This window comes from Stomoxys calcitrans, chromosome 4, assembly GCF_963082655.1.
Source record: "Stomoxys calcitrans chromosome 4, idStoCalc2.1, whole genome shotgun sequence".
Classification (NCBI taxonomy): domain Eukaryota; kingdom Metazoa; phylum Arthropoda; class Insecta; order Diptera; family Muscidae; genus Stomoxys; species Stomoxys calcitrans.
The window spans coordinates 31,315,311-31,341,519 of record NC_081555.1 but is presented as its reverse complement, the minus strand read 5'-3'; the positions used below and the strand labels follow the sequence as shown (position 1 = coordinate 31,341,519).

Genomic DNA, 26,209 nt, shown 5'->3' with positions numbered 1-26,209 from the left:
ACTATAGAATAGTAGTAGCCATAGAAGACATTGCGTAACATTTTTAGAAAATCGGTTGAAAAATGCGCTGACAAGAGTCTTGAAGGGAAAATCGGGCGATACATGTATAGGAGCTATTCACCAATCTGATTCCTCTCAAATTCACCAGTAACGGCAAAAGTCATAAGAGAATCTTGAGTGCTTTGTCAGGATCGGTTAACAGAAGACCACTTTATTCCAATATTTTTCCAAATCTGAAGCGATTTCTTTCAGTTTCAAGTCAAAAAGAAATGTCAAAATTCAAGACGATGACATATCTATTGTGATCTGGAATTTGTCCACAAATAAACAAGGCAAAATCGACGGACGTGACTCAATCAAATCAGCATGTGACTCTGAGCTGATCGGTATACTTATCAGTGAGTTTTTCTCTTTTCCTTTTGGGTGTTACAAACAAATTAAAATTCAAACTATAATACGTTGACCTACAGTAGTTGTCCTGGATAGTTATCGATAAAAATAAAGCACAGCAAGTACAACATGGTATAAATTGTTCCAATATGTTATCAAATGTTTATCTAAATCGACAATAAACTACGTGTAGTCGGATTCGGACCATAAATGAATTGAATGCTGAACATTGTAGAAGTCATTGTGTAATATTTCAGTCCATTCGGATAAGAATTGCGCCTTATAGGGGCTCAAGAAGCAAACTCGCTATAGATCGATTCAGACCATATTGGACACGTATGTTGAAGGTCATGGGAGAAGCCGTTGTACAAAATTTCTGCCAAATCGAATGAGAATTGCGCCCTGTAGAGGCTCAAGTAGTCAAGACCCCAGATCGGTTTATAAGCAGCTATACCAGGTTATGTTGGAAGTCAAATCAAAACGTGTCATGCAAAGTGTCAGCCAAATCGGATGAGAATTGAGCCCTCCAGCGGCTCAAGAAGTACGGCAGCTATACCAGGTAATTAACCGATTTGAATCATGCTCAGCACAGTTCTTGGAAGTGATACCAAAACACCATCAATCAAATCGGACTAGAATTGCGCCCTATAGAGGCTCAAGAAGTCAAGAACCTAGATCGGTTTATATCGGCTATATTAGGTTATGAACCGATTTTAGCCATACTTCGCACTGTTGTTGGAAGTGATACCAAAACAACACGTGCAAAATTTTAGTCAAATCGGACTAGAATTGCGCCCTCTAGAGGTGCTTTCGACAGACAGACGGACAGACATGGCTAGATCGACTTAAAATTTCAAGAATATATATACTTTTTGGGGTCTTAGACGCATATTTTGAGGTGTTACAAACAAATACTCCCACCATCCTATGGTGGGGGTATAAAAAATAGTAAAGGTAACAAACAAAAATTTTTAGCGAAAATTCCTCCCCAAAGGATACCTAATTTTTGCTCCGAATCCCCAAGTCCAAAATTCGTGCCTATTTTCGAAAATAATTCCCAATTTGGGGAGTAGTCTCCAATACTGGTTCCGCACTTCATTTCGTCCATACAGAGCTGTCCAATGCGAAAGATGCCAATCCAATGGAATTTGCTTTTGGAGCCATTCTAGAGAGCAGGGTAAGTATTAAAAATATGCCAGTATGGATGCGCAGAGCTATTGTATGGGAATGGGCCACAATACCGGCACTTTACATTAGAGCTGGCAAACTATCGATATTCGCTACATTCAATATTTTTGATAGTTTAATAATAAATATCGATAGTATCGATACTATCGTTAATTTCCCATAACATATATTTCAAACGAAAATGAGAAGTAAAAATCAGGAAATCGATGTATATAGAAGCAATATCTATGCACAGACCAATTAAAATATGGCTTTATAAAGTCAGTTCGAAGTCATGAGAGAAATCATTGTACAAAATGTTAGTCTAATCGGATGAAAATTGTGCCCTCTATAGGGGCAATGTATTGGGTTGCCCAAAAAGTAATTGCGGATTTGTCATATAGTCGGCGTCGACAAATTTTTTCACAGCTTGTGACTCTGTAATTGCTTTCTTTCTACTGTCAGTTATCAGCTGTTACTTTTAGCTTGCTTTAGAAAAAAAGTGTAAAAAAGTATATTTGATTAAAGTTCATTCTAAGTTTTATTAAAAATGCATTTACTTTCTTTTAAAAAATCCGCAATTACTTTTTGTGCAACCCAATAATAATCTTAATGGACACATTCAGTGTCGGATTACATATTTTTGTTTAGTTTTGCAAAAAATTTAGCTTTTGCGATAGTATCCATCGGAAAAATATCAATCGATATTCAGTTAAAATATTAAATATCGATAGTATCGGCAGTGCCATCGATATTTTGCCAGCTCTAGATTACATTCGTGTAGTTTGCAACTCATTTTTTGACCGACTCGGAGCAAGTAATGGCAATAGGTTGTCATATGGAGCAAAAGGGAAAGGATTCTAAAACTTAGATTATTTTCACAAATTTTTAACATTTGAATCAATACAAAAGAGGTTTACAAACTAAATGTGGTCGTTTAAAGTGGTAACACTTTGTTTCAGCTACCCTGTACGTTATACCAACTGCAAAAATTTATTTAGCAATTTCTTTGAGTCGAATCCAGCCCATTTCTGGCGAATGGGACAACGATAAACTAATCGAATAGCTGAAATGCTAATCCATGCTTCACATTGATCTCCATTCTATGTTCTTGTCCAAATAACAACTTTTTGGCTTGAAATTGGATCTAGTTTTACAATTTCTTCTTTTCATATCTTTATCGATTTCACACCTAATCGAAATTTGGAATTTCCTTCAATTGTGAAATTTCTCGAAGTGGCATCGCTGGACCACATATCTTATTTGCACTCACACTTTCGCAGGAGCAAGTGTTTTGTAAAAATAAATCTGACTCAACTCCCCTGCGTCTGTGTGTATGTATGTGCGTTAGCCTGAGTTGGCTGACTGTTAACATAAACAACAAGTTGGAGTACCTACATACTCCTCGTCGTACTAGCTAACCTCCCCCAAATGATTGAACATTCACATTCACACGCAATCGTTATCTGCACATGCAACATTAGTAACCGGTAATTCCCCAACAACAACATAATACGGAATAAATGCTTGTTTGCCATATTTACAGCAGAGCAACATGGCGCTGCTCTCTTTCTTCTCGTAGGCAGTACGACCTAATAGGTGAACGAATTTTTATAGAAAGGAAAAGTTAATTTATAGGTAGTGACTGTGAAAAGACACTATCTAATGAAGTGTTACAATGGATGGTTTGTCACAGTGATCAAGAATGACATGTCGTAGTGATTAAAAGTACACTTTGATTATCATTGAATTTGGGGCCACTTAATTGAGCTCGTGATAATTCGTTTCTAAAGATTTAACAAAAACTGAAGTAGGGTTCAACATGTCTTAAAATATCCAATTCTCATATGTATATCTACCTATGTGTTTATATTTTTGTCTCAGTTAAGTTCCATTTTGCATCGTTTTATTAATGAAGCCGTGATTGACAAGTTGAATGGGATTTTCTGCCACATATATCTCTACAAAAATTCTAAGAAATCTAGCAATGAATACAACCTCACACCAGAACAAAAATTCCACTATCTATGAGCCATAATTTATATATTGTCGCGCTTTGTTTATTCAAAGGCAGTTAGTTACCTAGCTGCTGGTTATGGAGCTGTTGTTGGTGTTGGTGTTGCTGCTGTTGATTTGCTAGTCACACAGCATACATACTATTTGCGGTCTTTTATCTATTTTACGCAATCTCTTAGAGAAATGAATAAGTTTCGTGAGTTCTGTTTTTTTATCGTGGTGATTTGTTGTTAAACAGAATTAGCAAGCAAACAAACAAGTGGTCATAATATGACCAGCTTGTCAAACTTGTTTATATTTTTGGCTGCCATTTCGCAATATTCTAATGCAATTAATGTTGTGTACTATTTAAAATGAGATATTGGAATTTGAGATGATGTTTATGATAAGGAGTAAAAGAATCATTTCAATCACATTTTTTGTAATAGGTTGAAATGCAATTCAAATAAAAAGTAAATAAAAATCAGTAGCTATGCTAAATGAGCAACCCTATTTCGATAAATTTTGTTAGCGATTACAATGTATAAAGCAACAGAATGAAAGGAAAATCTCAATAATAATGAAAGAGCAAAAGAAAACACGTTTATTGGCGAGTTTACACCGGTAAATAATCTAGGTTGGGTTAGATTGAAGAGAGGGTGCGGATATTAATCCCCCCCCATGCCACTATGCAATTCAAATAAAAATCAGTAGCTATGCTAAATGAGCAACCCTATTTCGATACATTTTGTTATCGATTACAATGTATAAAGCAACAAAATGAAAGGAAAATCTCAATAATAAAAGAAGAGCAAAAGAAAACACTTCTATCGGTTAATCTAGTTAGGTTAGATTGAAGAGAGGGTGCGAAATTAAAGGAGGAAAATCTCAATAATAATGAAAGAAGAGCAAAAGAAATCACTTTTATCGGCGAGTTTACACCGGGAAATAATCTAGGTTAGGTTAGATTGAAGAGAGAGTGCGGAAATTAATCCGCCCCATGCCACTATGGACATACACCTAAGACAGTAATCGGCTTGTTGTGCGCACTAAATACTAAAAAAAGTAATCTCGAAAAAGAAAATTTAAGTTAGGAATTCGTTCTACTTACAAAATTCTTAATTGTTTTCCATGCCATGCCAAGTTGGTTCAGATAACGGTACCTAAGTGCCGGGCAATGACATAGGAAATGGTCCAACGTCTCATCATCTTCCCCGCATTCCCTATACATTTGCCACACCGATTTTGCATAAGTGAGCTCGTAGTTCTGTGTCCCTTTATGATACCGAAAGCTTTACTGACCTCCTTCTTACTTCCTTTAAGTAATATCCTCGTTTTCTCACGATTTGGATCTCCCAATAGGATTTTGCTTGTTTTGCTGGAGGCCACCGATGCGCAGAGGTTAGCATGTCTACCTATGTCGCTGAACGCCGGGGTTCGAATTCCCCTCCTAAATCTGGCAACATTTGTGAGGTACTATGCCATGTAAAACTCCTCTCCAAAGAGGTGTCGCACTGCGGCACGCCGTTTGGACTCGGCTATAAAAAGGAGGTCCATTATTATTGAGCTTAAACTTAAATCGGACTGCACACATTGATATATGAGAAGTTTGCCCCTGTTTCTTAGTGGAATGTTCATGGGCAAAAGTTGTATTTTACCGACGGTTTCGCCGTTCCACAGAATTACACGGATCGCTCCATCCTCAGAGAAAGCATTAATCTCCTTCTTACATTCCAAGACTGTTCGTGACCTTACCGTCCTCACGCATTCCGTGATGGCCCGGACCTCCGCTTGCAGGACCGTATTATGGTCAGTCAGTTTAAAACAGATCTCAATCCCTGGGTTCTCAATGTAGACCACCACATTTTGAACCCCAAGCGACTCACTCAGGGCATAATTTCGGATCCATTATTTGAAAGGTTTCGCCATCAAAATATGTTAAAGTTTTTAATTCAATTTAAACTAAAAACAAGTAAGAGTGTGGTCTGCATTTGTCGAGTTCCTTGCGCGGCATCTCCTTTTAGGCAAACAAAGAATAATGGATACAAATTGTTATGCTATTGGAGATATATCAAGTTATAGTCCGATTCGGACCATAAACGAATTGAATGTTGAAGACCGTAGAAGTCATTGAGTAATATTTCAGTCCATTCGGATAAGAATTGCGCCTTGTAGGTGCTCAAGAAGCATAATCGGTAGATCGGTTTATATGGAGGCTATAGATCGTTTCAGATCATATTGGACACGTATGTTGAAGGTCATGGAGAAAGCCATTTTACGAAATTTCAGCCAAATCAAAAAGTCAAGATACCAGATTGTTTTATAAGGCAACTATATCAGGATATGTACCAATTTGAACCATACTTAGCACAATTTTTGGAAGTCATAACAAAACACTTCATGCAAAATCTCAGCCAAATCGTATGAGAATTGCGTCCTCTAGTGGCTCAAGAAGTCAAGATCCAAGATCGGTTTATATGGCTGTTATATCAGGTTATGAACCGATTTCAACCATACTTAAAACAGTTGTTGGAAGTCATAACAAAACACTTCATGCAAAAATTCAGCCAAATCGGATGATAACTGCGCCCTTTAGTGGCTCAAGAAGTCAAGATCCGAGATCGGTTTATATGGCTGTTATATCAGGTTATAAACCGATTTGAACCATACTTAGCACAGTTGTTGTAAGTTGTAATAAAACACTTTGTAGTAAATCGGATAAGAATGACGCCCTCAAGTGGCTCAAGAAGTCAAGATCTAAGATCAGTTTGTATGGCAACTATATAAAAACATGGACCTATATGGCCCATTTACAATCTCAACCGACCTACACTGATTGCAAGTATTTGTGCAAAATTTGAAGCGCCTAAAGTTTGAAGCGACTGATTGCAAGTATTTGTGCAAAATTTGAAGCGCCTAGCTTTACTCCTTCCAAAGTTAGCGTGCCTAGCATAAACCGATATGGCCCATTTACAGTCCCAACCAACCTACACTGTTGCAAGTTTTTGTGCAAAGTTTGAAGCGCCTAGATTTACTCCTTCCAAAGTTAGCGTGTTTTCGACAGACGAGCATGGCTAAATCGACTTAAAACGTCATGACGATCAAGAATATATATACAATACGTTATGGTGTCTTAGACGAATATTTCGAGATGTTACAAAAAGAATGACGAAATTAGTATACCCCCATTCATGGTGGAGGGTACCAAAAAATAGGTAGCTATTCTAAATGGGAAACCCTATTTCGATAAAATTTGTTATCGTTTATATTGTGGAACTCAAAAAAAAAGAACTACAGGAAAACCTCAATAAATTATGAAAAGAAAGAAACCTGAAGAAGAAAACCTGAATAAATTATGAAAGATGGGGCAAAAGAAGAAATAAATAAAGGGGAGAATTTTCCCTTCCGACATTTTTGTAAAAATTTTCTATTTATTATTGTAAATATTTGATTTCGATAACTCGTTATCCTTTCATTTTGGTATATAATATATTTAACAATATAAGAAATAAAACTGTGCCAAATACTTTTGGGAATATTTTGATCGAGCCACGAAGGGGTCATATTGGGGACTTTACGAAAAAGGGCTGAATGACATTTTTTGTTTCGATTACATTGAGGAACACAAGACTTACAAGGAAAACTAAATAGAGTAAATAAAAATCCTTCTATTTTAGGCTTTTAAACTTATAAACTAAAAATTTTACCAAAGTTTCGCAAAAAAAATTACAATAATTCTATTGAAAATTTTATTAAATTTTCTTTAGTAAATTTTAACAAATGTTTTATTTTGTGTATTTTAAGAAGACATTTTTTAAAAACAAATAAAATGTTTTCCATTTTTTTCTCTACAACTTTAGAGAACTACGACTTCATAGGAAATATATAGTATTATAAAATTATTTTTTTAAGTTGTTGCAATCTTCACAAATTTCACTTTTTGTCCGGGTTTTAAACAACGTTGTTTTGATTTACTCATTCATATCTCCTACACTGTTCTAGTTATCGAAACCAACAAACGAATTGACATATAATTCAAACTAAAACATATGTCCATTAGAGTTGAAGTAATTTTCGGTCCCTCCGCGTTTTTCGTTCGTTGGGTAATCTTTGTGTAGTAGTGGTCGTCTCTTACCATCAGACAAAAAACAATCTTTATGTCCATAAATAACCCATGAAAGGAGCCTTTTTGGGACAGGGGATAAAATACCTTATCAAATTGGGTATATGACACACAACATAAACACACACATGCAAAATTTACCTACTCTCACATAAACTCATATAAATAAAATCTAGAGATAACAATGTCAGACAACAGTATCAGGAAAGAATGTTGGAACCGTAAAAACAATGTGTATTTCAATGTAGGAAGGTAATAACTTGGGAAGTGTTATGGTTGCCCAAGAATAAAGCGTTGTTATAGTGACTTGCAATGCAGCTGTAAAGACGCATACGACCAAATAGGGCAGTATAAGGGTTGAATAAAAAATATATCATAAGAACTTGTTGGCATTACAAAGGCCAGATTATTTTCCTTTGATTAGATGCTAGTGGTGTATGCAGTCAGACACACTAATCCCTTGTGAACAACAGAAGGAATGATGCCTTCTAGTCTCTACCATTAACCCAAGTCAAGTCTTCAAAGAAATGAGAATCTAAAGTAGAACTCCTGTCCACTAGCCTGGGGCAAGCACACAGCAGATGTTCTATAGATTCCTATTTCTTGACAACCTTAACTTTTCGGCAATTTCGTTGAGATATTTGCGATAGTAGATTGCGACCTGTAGAGATTTAGCAGAAGCCCGAAAATAGCAAAAAATTCCCCTCCGTACACATTGCAGTGACTAGGGAACCTTCTTCACATATCATGTCCTAAGACTTTAGGGTATAGTCCACCCGATCGTCTTCATTGAAAAAATTACGTTAGATGGATTAGGTACCTTCTGTTACTAGGGATATTTTAGTTTAAATAGACTCTATCTGGTATAGTGTTATAGTCGTGTTTATCAAATAGCAATTCAGACGATGTGATTGCTTCATTGCCTGGAAAATATGGCATTGTATTAAGGATTACACAATGTCCATATCTGCTGCTTGGCCACAGAGAAAGATAGCAGAACATTGTATAGCCACGATGTCCGTAAGCTTAATGTGTAAACTTGTATTAAGTGCTCCATAGGTATTGTCAATGTTGTCATCCTTTGAATTGAATTGTCCCGTCCACTCGACTACAGCACCATATAATATAATGGCTTGTCTTCCTTGTTTTAGTCCTCACCTTACTCTCTAAAATGGCCCAACAAGTCCATCGTATTGGCATCTGTCGAATTGGATAGTCACTGTCTGGAAGAATTGAGTGTGGAATAAGCTTTATGTGACAATGCCGAGTCTTGTTGGTACATCAATGGGAAAGTTTTCGGAGAACACGATGTTCCGAAATTGACCAGGTTCTTGCAAGCGCCTTTGCTCTTTCGATTCTAACTTTGTTTGCTTTGGTGTAAGGTATTTTTCGAAAAGATCACTCAGGCATTTTTGGTAAATGATCTGCAGCTGGAGGTAGAGCAGAGATTAGCATGTCAGCCTATGAAGTTGAAAGCCTGGCGGGAACATCACGACAAATACTCAGCGGTGTCGACTGCGAAAGTCGACTTCGATTTGTTTTAACTTCTTTTGCAAAACATTCCATTAAACGATTAGTCGAATTTTAGATCCCTATTTGGAACATGTAAGGCTTTAAGGTGCCATCACATTACATGTTCTTGTCTCATGACATATCAAATTTTGCTATTGGTAAAATTGCACACATAGTGTGATACAAATGAAACTAACACATGCAAATCACTTTTCAAAATAGCACTGTTATTTTATTGATTAGAGCGTTGCTCTATTCCTTCAACTGTTTTTGTTGTCAGTTGAATGAATGAAACCCCAAAATTAATTCACAACTTTATGATTGTGATGATTCTCACAACTTTAACAATTTTTAACCATAAAAAATTAGTTTTTGTTCACATTTTTAGGTCATGTCATACAAAAATAACATCCAGATGTAATAGCGAAAATGTGAATCGTATGTAAATTGGGAATTTTGACACACATAATGCAATACCAATGATACATAAAAAGTAACATGTGATAAGACAAAAACGTATAGTCTGATAACACCTTTAGTTTGAGCTCGTTTTCAAATGTATGTTGCATCCTTTCACGAGATATTGTCAGAACTTTAGACTTCACTTGCCGCAACATTTCAGGTGTTGTTTTTGGAAAACTATCATGACGTTTGGCAACCCTACCAGCCCTATGGTGGCGTATACACATTTTGTTCACTTTGAGGTGTTAAGAGTTCGCCAACAATATAACGCTGTCATAACGGGATACATAGGACGAGCTCACTTATGCAAAATAGGTGCGCCAAATGATAGCATTTGGGGAAGACAATGGGACGCATTTCCTATGTCAGTGCACGGGTTGCGCGGCTAATAGACGCCAGCACTTTGGTGGACACACAATGCCAGGCATGAACCAACTTGAAGGCGTGCTATGGAAACCAATTAGGGATTTTCTTTTTCAAGGTTACTTTTTAGTATTTAGAGGGCTCAAAGTGTATGTCCATAGTGACATGCGGCCATATATATAATTTTCTGGCCTGCAATCCCTAATGATCACAGTTTGCCACTCTAATAACCGATTGTGTCGATTTAACTTAATTATAAATTAATTAAGTTTTCAGTTCTTCTCCGGTGCAATGTGCCTTATTTAAGCTACCGATTCTGTTTGTTATTTTAACACAAAAGCACTCAATATCATTATTTTTTTAAAATTGTAATTTGCCTTTGCAATCCCTAAGGGTTACAAAGTGTTGCCATATGTCACCTATTTGTATTGTTATTGAACTAAAAGTTGTAAATCTTCCATATCCACTAGAGGTGTGTACGTGAGTCGTGAGTGAGTTTCAAATCTAATCACGTGATCGTGCGTGAAATTATTCGTGCGTGAACGTTAATTACGACTCAAAACGCTAATCACGACTCACGAAATATAACGACTCATAAGAAAATCACGACTTAGGGTTGGTTTTCTATTCTTCCAAATTTTGCCATGAACATTCCATTAGGAAACAGAGGCATTCTATAATGCTTTCCGAAAAGTCGCTTAAAATTTAAATTGTTTCGAGAGTGAAATTTCACAGCATTCAAACGTTTTTTTTTTTTTTCATACCAAAAGACTTTTTTTAGTTGAACTCTATTTAATTAATTTTTTTTTTTTGAAAGAAATAAAGAAAAACTAACCATTTAAACCGTTCAAACAAACAATAAACCCAAAAAATATTTTAACAAAAAACTAATTAAGTCAATATAGGAACAATTTGGTCGGTTTTTTATTTCTTGAAATAGTTATTCGGCACTGCAATCCCTAACGATTACAAAGTGTTGCCCATATACCGCTGATTTGTATTGATATTGAACTTAAATTTGTAACACTTACATATTCACAATAATTCACCATCATTGGTAATCTTGTGCACTGTAGTATGCTGTAAGTTTTGTTTGTGATTGACATTACACAGGGTTGCTTACTATTCACCATTGAACGAAATGTTATGAAAATTGGAACATTCGTTTACTGTAGAGCACTGAGTTTATACACTTTAAATTTTTAAAGTTCTTTAAGAAATTTGTTTTCAGTCAATCAAAGACTACAATATTTTTGTAAATACATACTCGCGCACTGGTTTGTTAATAATTTTGTACCCCACTGTAGGCACATATCACAGATTCTTGTTATTCATTCACTGATAATTGGAACTTTAAAAATATAAAAAAACACATTATACCAATAGTAAGTACTCTGGTAATAAGATCAATTTAATTTCTTAGTAGTTTTGTAGATAATTTTCGAAGTAAAAAAAAAACACTCAAGCACGAAGAAGATTGAAAAGGTTTGAACTCCTTCTTATCGGAGTTGAAATTATTTATTATAATTTTCTGTTGGGCTGTGATTAGGGGGCAGCAGCAGCAGTACAGAAAGACGACCACTAGGCAAGCGGGAGGGTTGTTTGGTTCGTTGCTTGAGTTTCTTTCTTATCATCATCATTATTAGAAGCGATTCTTAACGGTCGGTCAATAATATCAACAGCAACATGCTGTCTGTCCCTCCGTGTATGTCTGTCAGTCTATTCATCCGGCACACAAACAACTCAGTCACTTAGTGTTTAAAGTAATTTTCGAATCAGTTCGTTATCAGTCATTTGTGATTCAATTAAAAAAATACAATCGATGATGTACGTGCATTTCTTTAAATAAACTATAACTCACTCTGCGGCTCCGATCCAATGCGCTCCGCTTCGCTCATTGACCGAACGTTCAACCAAGTGTCTTCGTTTTGTTTGTGTTGTCTTTTTGTTGCTGCTGCTGTTGTCTTGCCGCGCTTGTCATTGTCTTCGATGAATAACAAAATAATTTTAACAATATTTCAGTTTATAAGTGTCAAGGAGATGTAGATAGGGACTGGATCAGATCAGCAGGGCAAAGTCAACTAAAATGTATTTTAATAATTGAATGTAGTTTAAGGTAAGTCTAGAGAGCAACAATAAAGCCAAGACTTTTTCTTCTTCTTGGTTTATTTTATTATTGTTTTTTTTTCTTCTTATATCTTGCCCGAAGGGCAACAACATTTTTGTTGAAACGATGTTTTGAGAGCAGCAGCATCATACAAAACCACCATATGAACGTGTGATGTGTATAAATTTAATATGGATTTTAAATCAATATTAATTAAATGTACAAATGTACGTAAATATGTAAATATACACGTTAATACTTGAAAACCTGCTATATGATAAAGGAAATGGTTATACAGTTGCTGGGCTGGTGTAATAATATATGCCACTCTTTATGATCAAATGTACATTCGAAGGTATTGCAGGCCCCAAACCAAATCGAAGAAGATGTGCAATTCAAAGTCAAATTCAAATGAAATGAACATAGTATGTTCTGTTAACCAAAACAAAATATTTTTATTCCAACAATCATGAATATATTTAAATATCTAAATTTTTGAAAAAAAAATAAAAATTTTGGGAAATTGTATTCTCATGAAAATGTTTTAAGAAATCTCATTAGCAACAGTCCAATTGGCAATCCTTTAAACTGCGTATCATGTATTAACTGTATATTGTAGTTGCCAGACCTATAATATTATATGATGTTGTGGTCTGGTGGACAGCACATTCAAAATCCACCCACTGTTCAATGCTTAGTCGAATCGATAGGGGGACTTTCGGTAAAGTTGTATGAACGACGCCAACTGTTTAATATTCAGAATAATCTAAAGGCTGGTTGGGATCTCTGCATTACAACGGTTCTGAGAACGACATCTGGAAATTGTCGCCTGATAAGTTAATGTCATCATTGTTGTAAAGTTAAGAGACACTGCCATCTGTCTCCCCTCGAAAGAAAGGAAGTTCCGTTAACTGAAAGTTCAAAATACCTGCATGAAAAAAATTTAAACGTTTGAAATATCTTTGCGACAAATGGAAGGCCACATTAGCGCAGAGCTTAGTATCTCCGCATATAACGTTGAACACCTGGGTTCTAATGCTTCGGCAATATCAATACTATCCATATCTTATTTTTTGTCTGAATCTCAATTGCTATTTTTCCATCCGATGCTATCGGCAAAGTTAACTTTTTTATAAATATGAACAAAAATATTTTTTAAGATGCTTTGCGCCTATAGAGGGCGCTATTTTCTTCCGATTGGGCTAATCTTTTTACAAGGATTTCTCCCATGACTTTCTCCGTTGAAACATCCAGATCGCTTTAAAAAACATAATAGTGCATAGATATTCCTTCCATATAAATCGACCTAACGATTTTTACTTCTCATTTTCTTTTGAAATATAGGTGATGGGAATTTGCCGATAGTATGGATGCTATCGATATTTATTAATAGAAATATCGAAAATATGGAAAGTTGCGATTATCGATAGCTGAAGGGAGCTATGATCACATGATCGAGTTTATAAACTCTGAAAAGTGACGATTTTTCAAATTTTACTTTAGATGAAAAAAATGCTCGTATTTACAATACCGCACGCAACAAACGGCGCCAGGCTAAAGACAACAAGAATTTCTACAGGGTATATTCTGCTTCATAAATAAATATGCACCCTTTGTATTCGTCACAAATTCTTGCAATTTTATCCTAACCAAAGTCTATACGTTTTTCATAAAAGAAGTTTACTGATCGTAAAGTTCGCTTATGGGTAATGTACTTATTTGTTGAGTGTGGGAGTTATACTGAACAAGAAAACCAATATTTTAGAAAGGGCGAAAAAGAACTCATTTGCCTGTCCACCTGCAAGGGGGCTATTGGAAATCGTTTAAAGGTTTAAGCCACTTGTCCTGCACTGACTATAAATGGCAGTTTACAGACATATGATTAGCAGCCCGAGGTAGGCATATGGGATTCAAGCCCCTGAGACGATCTCCCATGTACTTAGATACTTGGTGAGAATATTGAAGAACTACCTGAAAGATGGAGGCCACCTGGGTTCGAATCCTGGCGAGACCATCAGAAAAAAAATTTCAGCGGTGGTTTTCCCCTCCTAATGCTGGCAACATTTGTGAGGTACTATGCCATGTAAAACTTCTCTCCAAAGAGGTGTCGGCTATAAAAAGGAGGCCCCTTATCATTGAGCTTAAACTTGAATCCTGTTCCTTAGTGGAATGTTCGTGGGCAAAATTTGCATACCTGAAAGAACGGCTACTAATCTATGACACGATCCAAGCTACAGAAAGGGTGCAGGTGACCTCAGAAGCTGCCTAGGGATCAATATTGGGCCAAACCTTTAGAATGCAACCTACGACGAGATTTTAGAAATAATCATGCCTGACGACAATTGCCTAGGGGTTTCACAAAAGATATCGCAGCAGTGATAAAGATGAGCGGCCCAACGCAAACTCCGTCAAACTTTGATCCGCACAAAGAGCTGGCTGGACTCACATGTCCTACAATTGGCCACGCATAAAACAGACAAGACGACACATACCCCTGGAGATGGAGATGAATGTAGACGACACTATCATCCGGACAAAGACGTCTGTCAAATACCTAGCGATGAGACTCGATTCCAAAATAACGTACTCGAAGCAGCGGAAATAATCTCATGGTTTAGCAAGCTAATGGCCAATATAGGCGGACCTCTTCCAAACAAGAGAAAACTACTAATGGGGACCACTAACAGTATCTCCCGGCACGGAATAGCTGTGAGCACCACACAGGCTGGGAAATTTAGGTCCGATCTGAGTGTTGTACATGGCTGTCACGAGAAGCTTATTTGCGCCTTTAAATAACCAATGGCCACCATGTTTCTATGCCGATCGGTTATATAGACCAAAACGAGCTTGCTCATCTATAAGATCTTAACGAGGATTGTCACCTCCACCTGCAAATATGGCTACAACAACTTTTTCCCAGTTGACCACAATGGGCCTTTTCTCTCTATTGTGTGTTGAATTAAATTCGACTTATCCATATTTCTATTACGACTTGTAGGTGGCGCTGTGTCATGAAATTTGAATTAGAATATATTTTCACATATTGATTGAGATTTTACCTCTAGAGAAAAATTAACCGAAATGTTGGGTTTGTAACGGAAAAACTTTTCCTGAAACAAATATGGCATTTATGGGTGAAATGTTTATAAAGATTTATAAAACAATGTTTCTTCTTATAGGTCCGGGCCATTTCATCTCATCTACATATTTAACCAAATGTCTTCTAGTAGCCAATATGCCGAAGAGTATCACTTAAAAAGCTCTCCCCTATTTATTATTGCTGATCATTGACCCAAATCACTAGCTCGCATCTACATTTGTGCGTGTGGACTCATATCTCGAGTCAACGTCGAAGAAGCAATTGGTATGTCGTCTTTGCATGATTACAATTCTTCGGGAGTTAAAATCGTAGGAAAGAAATACAAAACTGCTGGTGCAATTAACAGATTGATGTTGATCACCAGCCATCGACAATTGCCTTAATTGCAAATGGGGAGGGACACATTTTGTGAGCCATACATTTGTGTTAATTATGATTAATTCCAATGAAAATGCATCCATCCCATACATAAGAGTACATATGAATATTTTCGATTCCAAACAAATGATAAGGGAGTCAATGATGGCAATAATCTTGATATTTTATAAAGAGACACAGTGCTCCGCTTGCTTTGGAAGGATATGGGTGATGCTGAGATTTGAATGCTTCTGAGAAATGCAGCTAGCTGGCCAGCAGCTAAGGCTACTGACAGTTTAAGCATTTTCCAAAGTTAAGGACAAGCAAATCTTTAATCTTAGAATCAGTTTATAAAACTGGTTGACCACTCTCAGAAAACTACAATAAAAAGAGCATTAAGTTCGGAAGGGCCGAATCTTTTATACCCTCCAGCATGGATCACATTTGACACTTTCAAATATATAGGATACGACATTTAACATTTCATCCCAATCGGATAAGAATTGCGCCCTCTAGAGGTTAAAAAAACTCAAGATTCGAGATAGTTTTATAAGGCAGATATATCAAGTGATGAACCGATTCGAGCCGTATTTGGCACGGCTTTGGGAAGTCAAAACAAAACACCTCATGCAAAATTTCAGCCAAATCGAATGAGAATTGCGCCCTCTAGAGGCTCAAGAAGCCAAGATCGGAGATAGGTTTATAAGGTAGATAAATCAAGTTATGAACCGATTTGGGCCATATTTGGTACGACTGTTGAAGGACAAAACAACTTATGCGAAATTTCAGACAAATCGGATGAGAATTGCGCCCTCTAGAGGCTCACGAAGTCAAGATCCGCGATAGGTTTATATGGCAGATACATGAAGTCCTGAACCGTTTTGGGCCGATCTTGGCACGGCTGTTGTAAGTAAACACGAAACGCCTCATGCAAAATTTTAGTCAAACCGGATGAGATTTAGAATTTTAGTCAAACCCTCTAGAGGCTAAAGAAATCAAGATCCGAGATAGGGTTATAAGACAGATATATCAAGTTGTGAACCGAATTGGACCATACTTGGCACGGCTATTGGAAGTCAAAACAAAACACCCCATGCAAAATGTCAGTCAAATCGGAAGCTCTAGATATTGAAGAAGTCAAGATCCGAGAAAGGTTTATATGGCAGATATATCAAGTTACGGAACGTTTTGGGACGGCTGTGGGAAATCAAAACAAAACACCCCATGCAAAATTTCAGCCAAATCGGATGAGAATTGCGGTCTCCAGAGATTCAAGAAGTCAAGATCCGAGATTGGTATATGTGGCACCTATACCAAAACATGGGCCGATATGGCCCAGATACAATCCCAACCGGCCTACACTAATAAGAAGTATTTGTTCAAAATTTCAAGCGCCTAGCTTTACTTTTTCCATAGTAAATGCGCATTCGGGCGACAGACAGACGGACGGACAGTGCTAAATTTGACAAAGAATGTTGTTGGGTCTCAGATCAATATTTCCATATGTTACAAACGGAATGATGAAATTAGCATACCCCGATCCTATGGTGGAGGGTATAAAAATAATCTTTTTCTTATTGGTAAACATATTGTTATAGCTAAAACTATTTCTTCTCTTTTCCTTGGAACAGTAGTATGCAAAACAATGGGATAGAGAACCTAACTAACAGGACATGACAAATGCATTGCATTATTATTGTTGTAAAGGAAGCCAACCCAAGTTTAATTAATAATAACAATTTTAGTTTCCCACAATTTCGATATATTTCCACCCATGCCACCATTTATGAGTCGCAATGGCATAAGGGTTGATACCAGGTGTGGGAATATGCGGGTCTACAGCATATAGACGGGGTAGTTATTATTAAAACAAACAAAATTGGCTGCGTTATTGTTTTTCTGGGAAAATTAATAGCAGGACTCTGCTCTATTATTTTATTCATAAAAAATTATTTCAAATGCTACCAACATACAGTCAGCAAAAAATAAAATAATAACCCTTATTTCATTCATTGATTATGAATGATGAAACACGAAATATAGGCTATTTTCTTTTGAAGAAATCGAGTTTATCAGCAGCAGAAGAATGATATCAGAAAATTTTTGAAAGATAACAGAATACCAGTCATTATACCTCTAGCAAAGACGTTCCAAGTTGTTTCAAACCTTTCTTCAATACTATAATGCGCTACCCTGTCCATTTATCCTATTGACAGTTGGTACCTTTTTAATCTTATGTTAGGTTTGTTTACGTTAAGATTACAACCCAAACTAATCAAATGAAAGAAACTACGAGTTATATAGACATTACAATTCTGGCAGCCACGTTTCCAGGTTAGGTAAACTCTTTATCAATACCATGATGTGTCAGTCTGTCCCACAGTTCATAGCTCGCTAATCATATCAAATTTACCCACATTTAGATTAAAAGCGAAACTAATCATACGAAACAAAATAACAGATCAACAGCCATTAAACCAATTACAGTTAAGTTTTCTAGTTGCCTAAATTCGTTATCCATATCATGATGTGTCATTTCACCGCCCCAACAGTTTATAGCTCGGTAATCATCTGAAATTTAGATATGGAATTTAGATTTCTACCGAATATATACTAAAATAGTATGAATCGACATAGTCGAAAGGTTTTTTTTCTACCAAAGTGTAGTGAGGCACAGTGGGCCAAACGGCGAAAAATTAGAAATAAGTCCACAACTTTTTGCGTTTTGATCTAAGCAGTAAAAAATGTACTGGACATCTGTAGAGGAGGACATAAATGACGTTGTTGATCTATATCTTTAATAGTGGTCGAGATACAGGATGCCAAAGTTGACCACTTTCCACTTCTTCAACTTTTGATCTACTGAACCGATTTGCATGATGTGGAAATCTCCAAATCATGTAAATCGGTTTAGTAGATCAAAAGTTATGGCCACTTGCTGGTTGAAGAAGGGGAAAGTGGTCAACTTTGACACCCTGTATCTCACCCTGTATTAAATATATAGACCAACAACGCCACTTATTTCCTCCTCTATATATGTCTAGAACATTTTTTACCACTCAGATCAACAGGTTAAAAGTTGTGGGCTTATTTCTAATTTGGCCCACTGTGTGACATTGGGATAATTTCGCATCCACAATTGCAATATGTTTAGTTTATCAGAATCTGTAACACGAGTACTATAATCCACAGGAAATGCGGTTAGTGGGTTGGGTTAAGCCTAGTACCGAGTAGGAGTGGTACTTAGTTTTATGAGCAAAATAATAGCGACATGTAGCTGCGTCATTATAAATTTGGCTTCAGTTAATTGCAAATCTAATTAAATGCTCATGAACTACATCACAAGCAACTCTGTTTCAATGTAGCTGCCTGTTTTTGTGTGTAGTTGTATGACTTTTGTGTTATGTGGTTCCATAGAATGCGGCATGTTTCGCAATCAATTAATAGACAATTTTCATGGTAACATAAGCGTAGTAAGGCCTCTGGGGGTGGGCTGAGCACACACCAAAAAGTTTTAGCATCTAGTTTTTAGCATTTTGTTTTGTTGATATTTAATTATTTTGGTTGTGGGTCAGTGCTGCCAACGTTTGAAGTACAAACCATTAAGTGGGAAGAGCCTTTACTTGTCCATAAGCTAGCGAATTCTCTAGACTGGTAACTAAAACCAACCAAATATACGACATTAGGATAGCCATGATATGTTCTTTTTCCGTGCTAGTATGGCCAACTATAGAAGTACACCTATTGTAAATAGTACAATAACATGTAGAATACATGTCTTGCAAGATTAATTCCGAAATTTTATAAATATTCTGATTTTTCTACCTGAATTGTTTTGACAGTTTGATAAAGGCGTAGGAGGCCCCAGTAGCGCAGAGGTTAGCATGTCCGCCTATGACGCTGGACGCCTGGGTTCGAATCATGGCGAGACCTTCAGAAAAAATGAGCGGCGGTTGTCCCCTTCTAATGCTGGCAACATTTGTGGGGTACTATGCCATGTAAAACTTCTCTCCAAAGAGGTGTCGCACTGAGGCACGGCGTTCGGACTCGGCTATAAAAAGGAGGCCCCTTATCATTGAGCCTAGAAGTTGAACCGGACTGCATTCTTTGATATGTGAGAAGTTTGCCCCTGTTCCTCAGTGGAATGGTCATGGGCAAAATTTGCATTTTAGGAGGGAAAAACCACCGTTGAAGTTTTTTTTCCGATGGTCCCGCCAGTCGTGGGTATTAAGTTCGTGTTTCAAAGTGAATTTCACTCATTATTTATAACAATATTTTATTAATAAAAGTATTATGTTATCAGTGAGAAGTTTGTAGTTTTTCAAGACAGAAATCGTGAAAAACATGGATTTTTACTGTGACACAGGAACTTAATACCCATCTTTAGGTGAAAATAATTTATAATTCAAAAGCAAAAGCAAAATAGCCAAATTATCATCTTTGACCATTCACAATATATTTTTGTTCATTCACAGTTATCCTGACCAAATTATCATCTTTCACCATTCACAATATATTTTTGTTCATTCACAATTATCCTGTTGCTCAAGTTTTCTTTGTTTATTTCTATTCGTTGCAACTTGCAGAGAGTCGCATAAAACTTCTATGGCCAACACCAAATTTCCATTTAATTTTTTTTATCATACACTTAAAATGTTCATATCTAATTTGTCTAGTTTCCATGAAAAATGGTGTTGTAAAGCAAAAAGTACCTTTTATTAATTAGTTTTCTTGATTCTCCAACGCCTTTAAGTCACAATGACCTAATGATGGCATGTTAACACAGATAAAACTTACCTAGAAAGAGAAAAAATTTAAAGAAAAAAATTAAAAAAATGTATATTTAAAACCAGCAATTATATAATTATATCTTAGGTTGTATAACAACTAGTTGAAAATCTTATGCCAAAAAATAAAAACAAAAAAAAACATTTAATACGATAAAACACGTTCTTCATCGCTTGTCACTTTAGTAAGAAAAACAACAAAGATCACAAACGTCTGTTGCCCAGTCTATTGCAAACGTATGTAGGCCGAAGACGCATAAAACTTGTATAAAATACTATTTTTGCTTAATAACACTTAAACACACATTTGGAAACCTTAAGGAATGTTAACACAAAGAGACTTTCAATTATGATCAATGATTGTGGGAGGGAGTTGTAAGACTTTAAATTCACTTTCGTTATATTAACGAACCTGGTTAAGTAGGTTAATAAGCCCCACTATGGGATAATTGTTGAAGCAAATTGTGTGACCTTGTGCTTTTTTTCTTTTTCTTTGGATCAAAGTAAATGTTACAAAATCACTCAATGGATTTTTAACTCCCATCTCCATACCTTTTCTTATGAAAAATATATTAATGATAACATCCGCTCAAATTCCATAAGCTTTAACAAAATTTTGACAATTTTAAAAGAATTATACCATACAATATTACACTCGTTAAAACATCTATAATAATTAATAATATCTTTTTTTTACTTCCGTGGAAAAAAAGAACAATAGAAATATTTTTTACATCTTTCAAATATATAAACGAATGTTGCACAAGTTTTTCTTCATTTTCAAAGTTGTTGGAGTACAATTATGGGAGATAAATTAACATAAAAATGGGTATTAACTTTAGTTTTCACAGTCAAACTCCATATAAAAAATTATTGAAAATAATCTGTGAAAGCAATTTCTTTTGTAGTACTAAACCCCGTTTACACTGCCCTATAAATCTTCGGATTTAATGGCTCGGTCATCTGTTTTCCATTTATAAAATTAGCTGGCGAGAGCCTTAAATCCGGATGAGCAATGTAAACGGGGTTTAAGTTCTTTATAGAGTGGAAATTTGGCATTCAGTAAAGGCGTCGATGAAACGTTTTTCAACTTAGGCCAACATGATAAAAAAAGGAATTTTCGTAGCATTCGCGTTGCATTTTCGTTCATTTTCTTTTAAATAAATAACAATTGTTAGCAAATACAGCTCTTTTAGTTTTAATTTTCGTGATAACACTACGCAAACAACACAATTTACCAAAATAATGCTGGTGGTGAAACATATGATGGCAGTGTTGCCTATATGTCTTTTTATTGGAAAAAATGCTTTTTTGAGGATTTCTACAATAATGAAAAAATATTTTGTGAAAACACAGTGAATCTCAATACCTACCTTAACATACACAATTTCAGTCAAAAGAGGAAAATTGAGGTTTCTAGGAATTAAAGTAGTCAAATCCCAGACCCAGACATTAACACAGCAAATGCTCAGTAGTCTCCTCTTCATCCCCATCAAGGCAACTCCTACAGAAGTCATTGTGCGGTATTCCCCTGCGCGTCGCAATGCAAGCTAAATTGGACAAAAACTTTTGTCTTCGTAATGCTCAAGAGAGATTAGAAAGAATTATATCGCTTGTTTCTTCCTCAGGAATAATAGTGGAATGGAATGATTTGTAGAGCAGGCAAAATATCAATGGCACTATCGATATTAAATTTTTTGACAGAATATCGATTGGTACTTTTCCGATGGATACTACGCAAACGTTAAATTCCATATATTTTGAAGATTATTTCATGCAAATGTTGACCGTGGTCCTCTAAGTCCAAGTTTGGCATACTCTTTCCAACATTTCGGCCGGTATATCACGATTAAATACCTCAATGTTGACTTTCAATGCGTCAATTGGAGCGAGCTTGTCTGTATAGACATGAGCTTTAACATAGCCCCATAAAAAATAGTCTAAGGGCGCTATGTCGCATGATATAGGCGATCCATTGACCGGTCCCGAACGTGAAATACAATGTTAGCCGAACTCGCCTCTCAATAAGTCCATTGTTACACGTGCTGTGTGGCATTTGACCCCGTCTTGTTGAAACCACATACCATGCAAGGCAAGCTCTTGCATTTAAGGCAAAAAAAAGGTTGAATATTATCTCACGGTAGTGCTCACCGTTCAGTTACGTTTCGATTCGTTATTTGAAGAAGTACGGTACAATGATGCCACCAGCCTTTAAACCACGCCGACTGACTTTTTCTGAATGCATTGGTAGCTCTTGCAATGCTTCTGGCTAATCTTCACTCCAAAATCGGCAATTCTATTCATTTACGTACCCATTGAGCCAAAAATGAGCATCGTCGTTCAAGAAAGTAGTAAAGGGAGTTTAATTATAAGTAAAGTTCTTCGGAATGGCAGCACTATTTGATAATTGTATTCAAACGTCACATGTGAACTTGAAACGTGTTCAGTATACTTTGCCATTTCATCATGAATAAACTCAAACGAGCAGCACTGGTTGATAATTGTATTCAAAGGGTGATTTTTAATGAGTTAAGTTTTTCAGAGTGGCAGCACTATTTGTAAATTTTGTTCAAACGCCGCATGTGAACTTGAAATGTGTTTAGTATACTCTGTCATTTTATCATGATGAAACTCGAACAAGCACCACTGGCCATAATGGTGTCCAAACAACTTCTGTGAAAATGAAAAGTGTTCAATATACTCTGCCAATTCATCTTGAAGAAACTTACAATCAAATAACTTCTGCAAATCGAGAAATTAATTATCCAAATGCATGCTCTGTGACAAATATCGAAGCACAAACGGACAGTTAAAAAGCAAAACTATGGCCTCTGGTGTGAAGAAGAGCCACATGCCGTGCAATAGTTCGTGATGATAACCATCGTTGACAATTTTTTCTGATGTTCTAACCAGGATTTGAACCCAGGCGTTCAGCGTTCATCCAAGCCCACATGTATATGATTCCCATGTCGGATTAACCATTGGCCACGCATATATGACCTCGTGTAGTATCCCTCTCAATGGCTTTCTGTAAAAGCCAAATCGTCTCAACTTTTTTGAGCAGATCTCTCCGATAAGTTAGCAAGATAGCCTAAATTGGAGAAAACTCGAAAAAGAATTTTACAAAAAATCTTTCTCATAAACACTCCAAGAACTTTCTTGTGTGCTTTCGTAAGCGCCGCCATTCTGTACACATAAGTCCTGAGTTCCGAGGGTGGTACATCCCTTCCCAGAATTTTAATTGCGGCTAAGGTAATGACACAGATATTTGCTGAACAACCGTTACTTCTCTCGGCATTCTCAGCGACATATTTCCAATGAGAGTAAATCCCCAACTCCTTCCCCTCTGAAGCCCTCAACAAATCATCCCCCTCCCAATTCTCTCTGCCTTCAATAATCCTCCCCGAACCTCTACTGAATAGAAGAACTTTTACCCAAGAACCCATGGGTCCATAATAAAAATCAAGCTTTCGGGTTTTAACGGCAAACTCGAATGGACTAAAGCAATTGGAAACTTAATTATAACCTTAGATTCATGGTTTCTTGGGAAAATGTTCTTAGAATTTTTTATAGATTAAGCATCCGTTGAGTAAATTTTTCACCTCGACAACCTAGCCTGTGGTATTTATCTCAACGATCGCAGAATACCGAAGCATGATAGTCTCTGGAAGAGGCCCGGGTGACATTTGTGGAGTACTATGCCATGTAAAAACTTCTACCCAATGAGGTGTCCCACTGCGAAACCTTGAATCAGACAGCACTCATTGATATGTAAGAATTTTGCCCTGTTCTTTATGAAATGTTCAAGGGCAAATTGGATTTGTTGGTTAACCTATATTTGTAAAAAAAAGACGTACAATGGCAATCCTGGTAGCAGATGTACTACACTACATTAAAGATTTCATTCACAACAGCATGCCATTCAGAATTAGCTGCTAATGAATTGTTCAGTTGATATGCTTATTTGTAGAAAAAACGTACCCTGGCAGTGCTGGTACATGCTCTACATTAGCCGCCCAGAACTTTGTTATCCTAAGTAGCATTCAGTTTAACATAATTTCCTAAATACTAGTAAAAAAACATAGAAAGCGGAGGTCCTACATAAAATACTAAGGTAGTGGTACTTGAAATTATGGAATCCGGCACCTAGAAATAACCTCCGTTTGGCCTTTCAAATTAAAGTTTTAAAAAATTCATGCTGGAAACTGACTATCGTTTTTGGAAATTGCCCTTCTCTTTGTAATGTGAGCATTTCCCTCAGTTCTTTTCCGGAAGTTTATTGGATGTACAAAAATACGGGCGGACATGTTTTAATGGAGGATAAGCCAGATTAATGGTTGTGACGGCGACCATTTATAACAAAACATAAAACAAAAACTCAATGTCATAGGTATTTACCACGATGATGACGACGACCTTGAAAGCTGCTGCTCATAACGATTTTGGGGAAGAAAAAAGATACAAAAATAATATGGTAACGTTTCGCAAGAAATAAAAGTAGCCCTGCGAGATTTTATTGGCGGCATACAAATATACACACAAGTACATATTGTATATGACAGCATTGTGGTCGTGAGAAGTGGTTAATTAGGGAATTTCAATTGCGGTCATATGATTTTGTTTGTTGTGGTGGCCCAAATCTTGGTGTCGTTCTGCCGCAAATGCCATAAACACTTAACAATTGGGTGCTTAAATTAGACATCAATGCTTCACCAATTCCAAATGCGGTTCAATAGACTTATTTGCACACACAAGTGCCTACCATAACAATTTGGCTATTATTTTCCTATGGGACCCTACCTTGTCCGCATCCCCTCCTCTCGCTCTCTTAACCTTATAATGCATACAAATAACCATCTAAAACACACGTGCATGTGCATACATTAGCCAAAGAGCTAAGACGACAGCCTGACTAACTTGCTCGATTCGCCTCAACTCAGCAGTCAGTGAATGACTGAGTGAGTGGTGTCTTTTTCAGTTTAGGTCATGGTCAATCGAATGGTCAAAAGCATATTAAAAAGAGTGGCTTTGGTTGTTTGACTGCTACCAAATTAAACGCTTACAACAGCCAAGAAAATTAAAATTTCCAGTTTATTTTGATTTTGTGTTCCCGCTTTTGTTTCTTTCGCCACACAATTTGGCTGGCGGCAGGCGGCTGCGACTGTTGCCGCTTCGCCGAGGGGTGTTTGCGGTAGCACCGACAAAATAAAAGAAAACTCGTGTTTCAAAGAAGCATTGCCCTTTTACTGCTACAACAATAACAATATGACCAGTGTCCCTCCTCCCCACCATCATTATCAACAAACCCCCCTGTTCATGGAGCTATGATGATCGCCTTGTTGTAGGTTTTTGGTAGCTTTATTTATAATGTATGCTCAATGCTTCTCTTTTTATTGCTCATATTCAGTGTTGCCATCACTATTTTTTTTTTCAACCAAAATGATGATAGATGGATGTGAAGAGTTCTTTGACAAAAAAGTTGCAAAACAAATATGAATAAAAAACAATAAAAAAAATTGATATATAAAAACAGATGAAAAAAATAAAAAAAGGAAATAAAAAAATATAAGAAGAAAATAAGAAAGAAAATTTGAATATGCAAAAAATAAAAATTAGAGCAAAAAATAACAATTTTAAAATAAAAAATAACAAACATAAAAATAAAAAAAAAATAATAAAAATTATAAAAAGATTAAATTTAAAAATTATTAAAAAATATAAAATTAAACTAAATATAATAAAAAACAATTAAATGAAAAGAAAAATATAAATATAATATAAAAATAAATGTTTATAAAATTTAAAATATATATATAGACAATAAAGATAAAAATAATTAAGAAGTA

The 26,209-nt window shown here is 36.2% G+C and overlaps 1 protein-coding gene across 3 annotated transcripts in view; it reads right to left on the bottom strand.

Moving 5' to 3' along the window:
• Positions 1–26,209, bottom strand: part of LOC106083906 (protein TIS11) — a 103,470-nt gene that overhangs the window by 25,485 nt on the left and 51,776 nt on the right. The window contains exon 1 of one of the 3 annotated variants that reach the window (XM_013247210.2): positions 11,044–11,082. The exons of the other annotated variants lie outside the window; for them this stretch is intronic. Coding sequence (XP_013102664.2) covers positions 11,044–11,067 — 24 coding nt within the window. The 5' untranslated portion in view covers positions 11,068–11,082. Of the gene's footprint in view, positions 1–11,043; positions 11,083–26,209 lie in introns of those variants that run through there. 3 annotated transcript variants of the gene reach the window in all.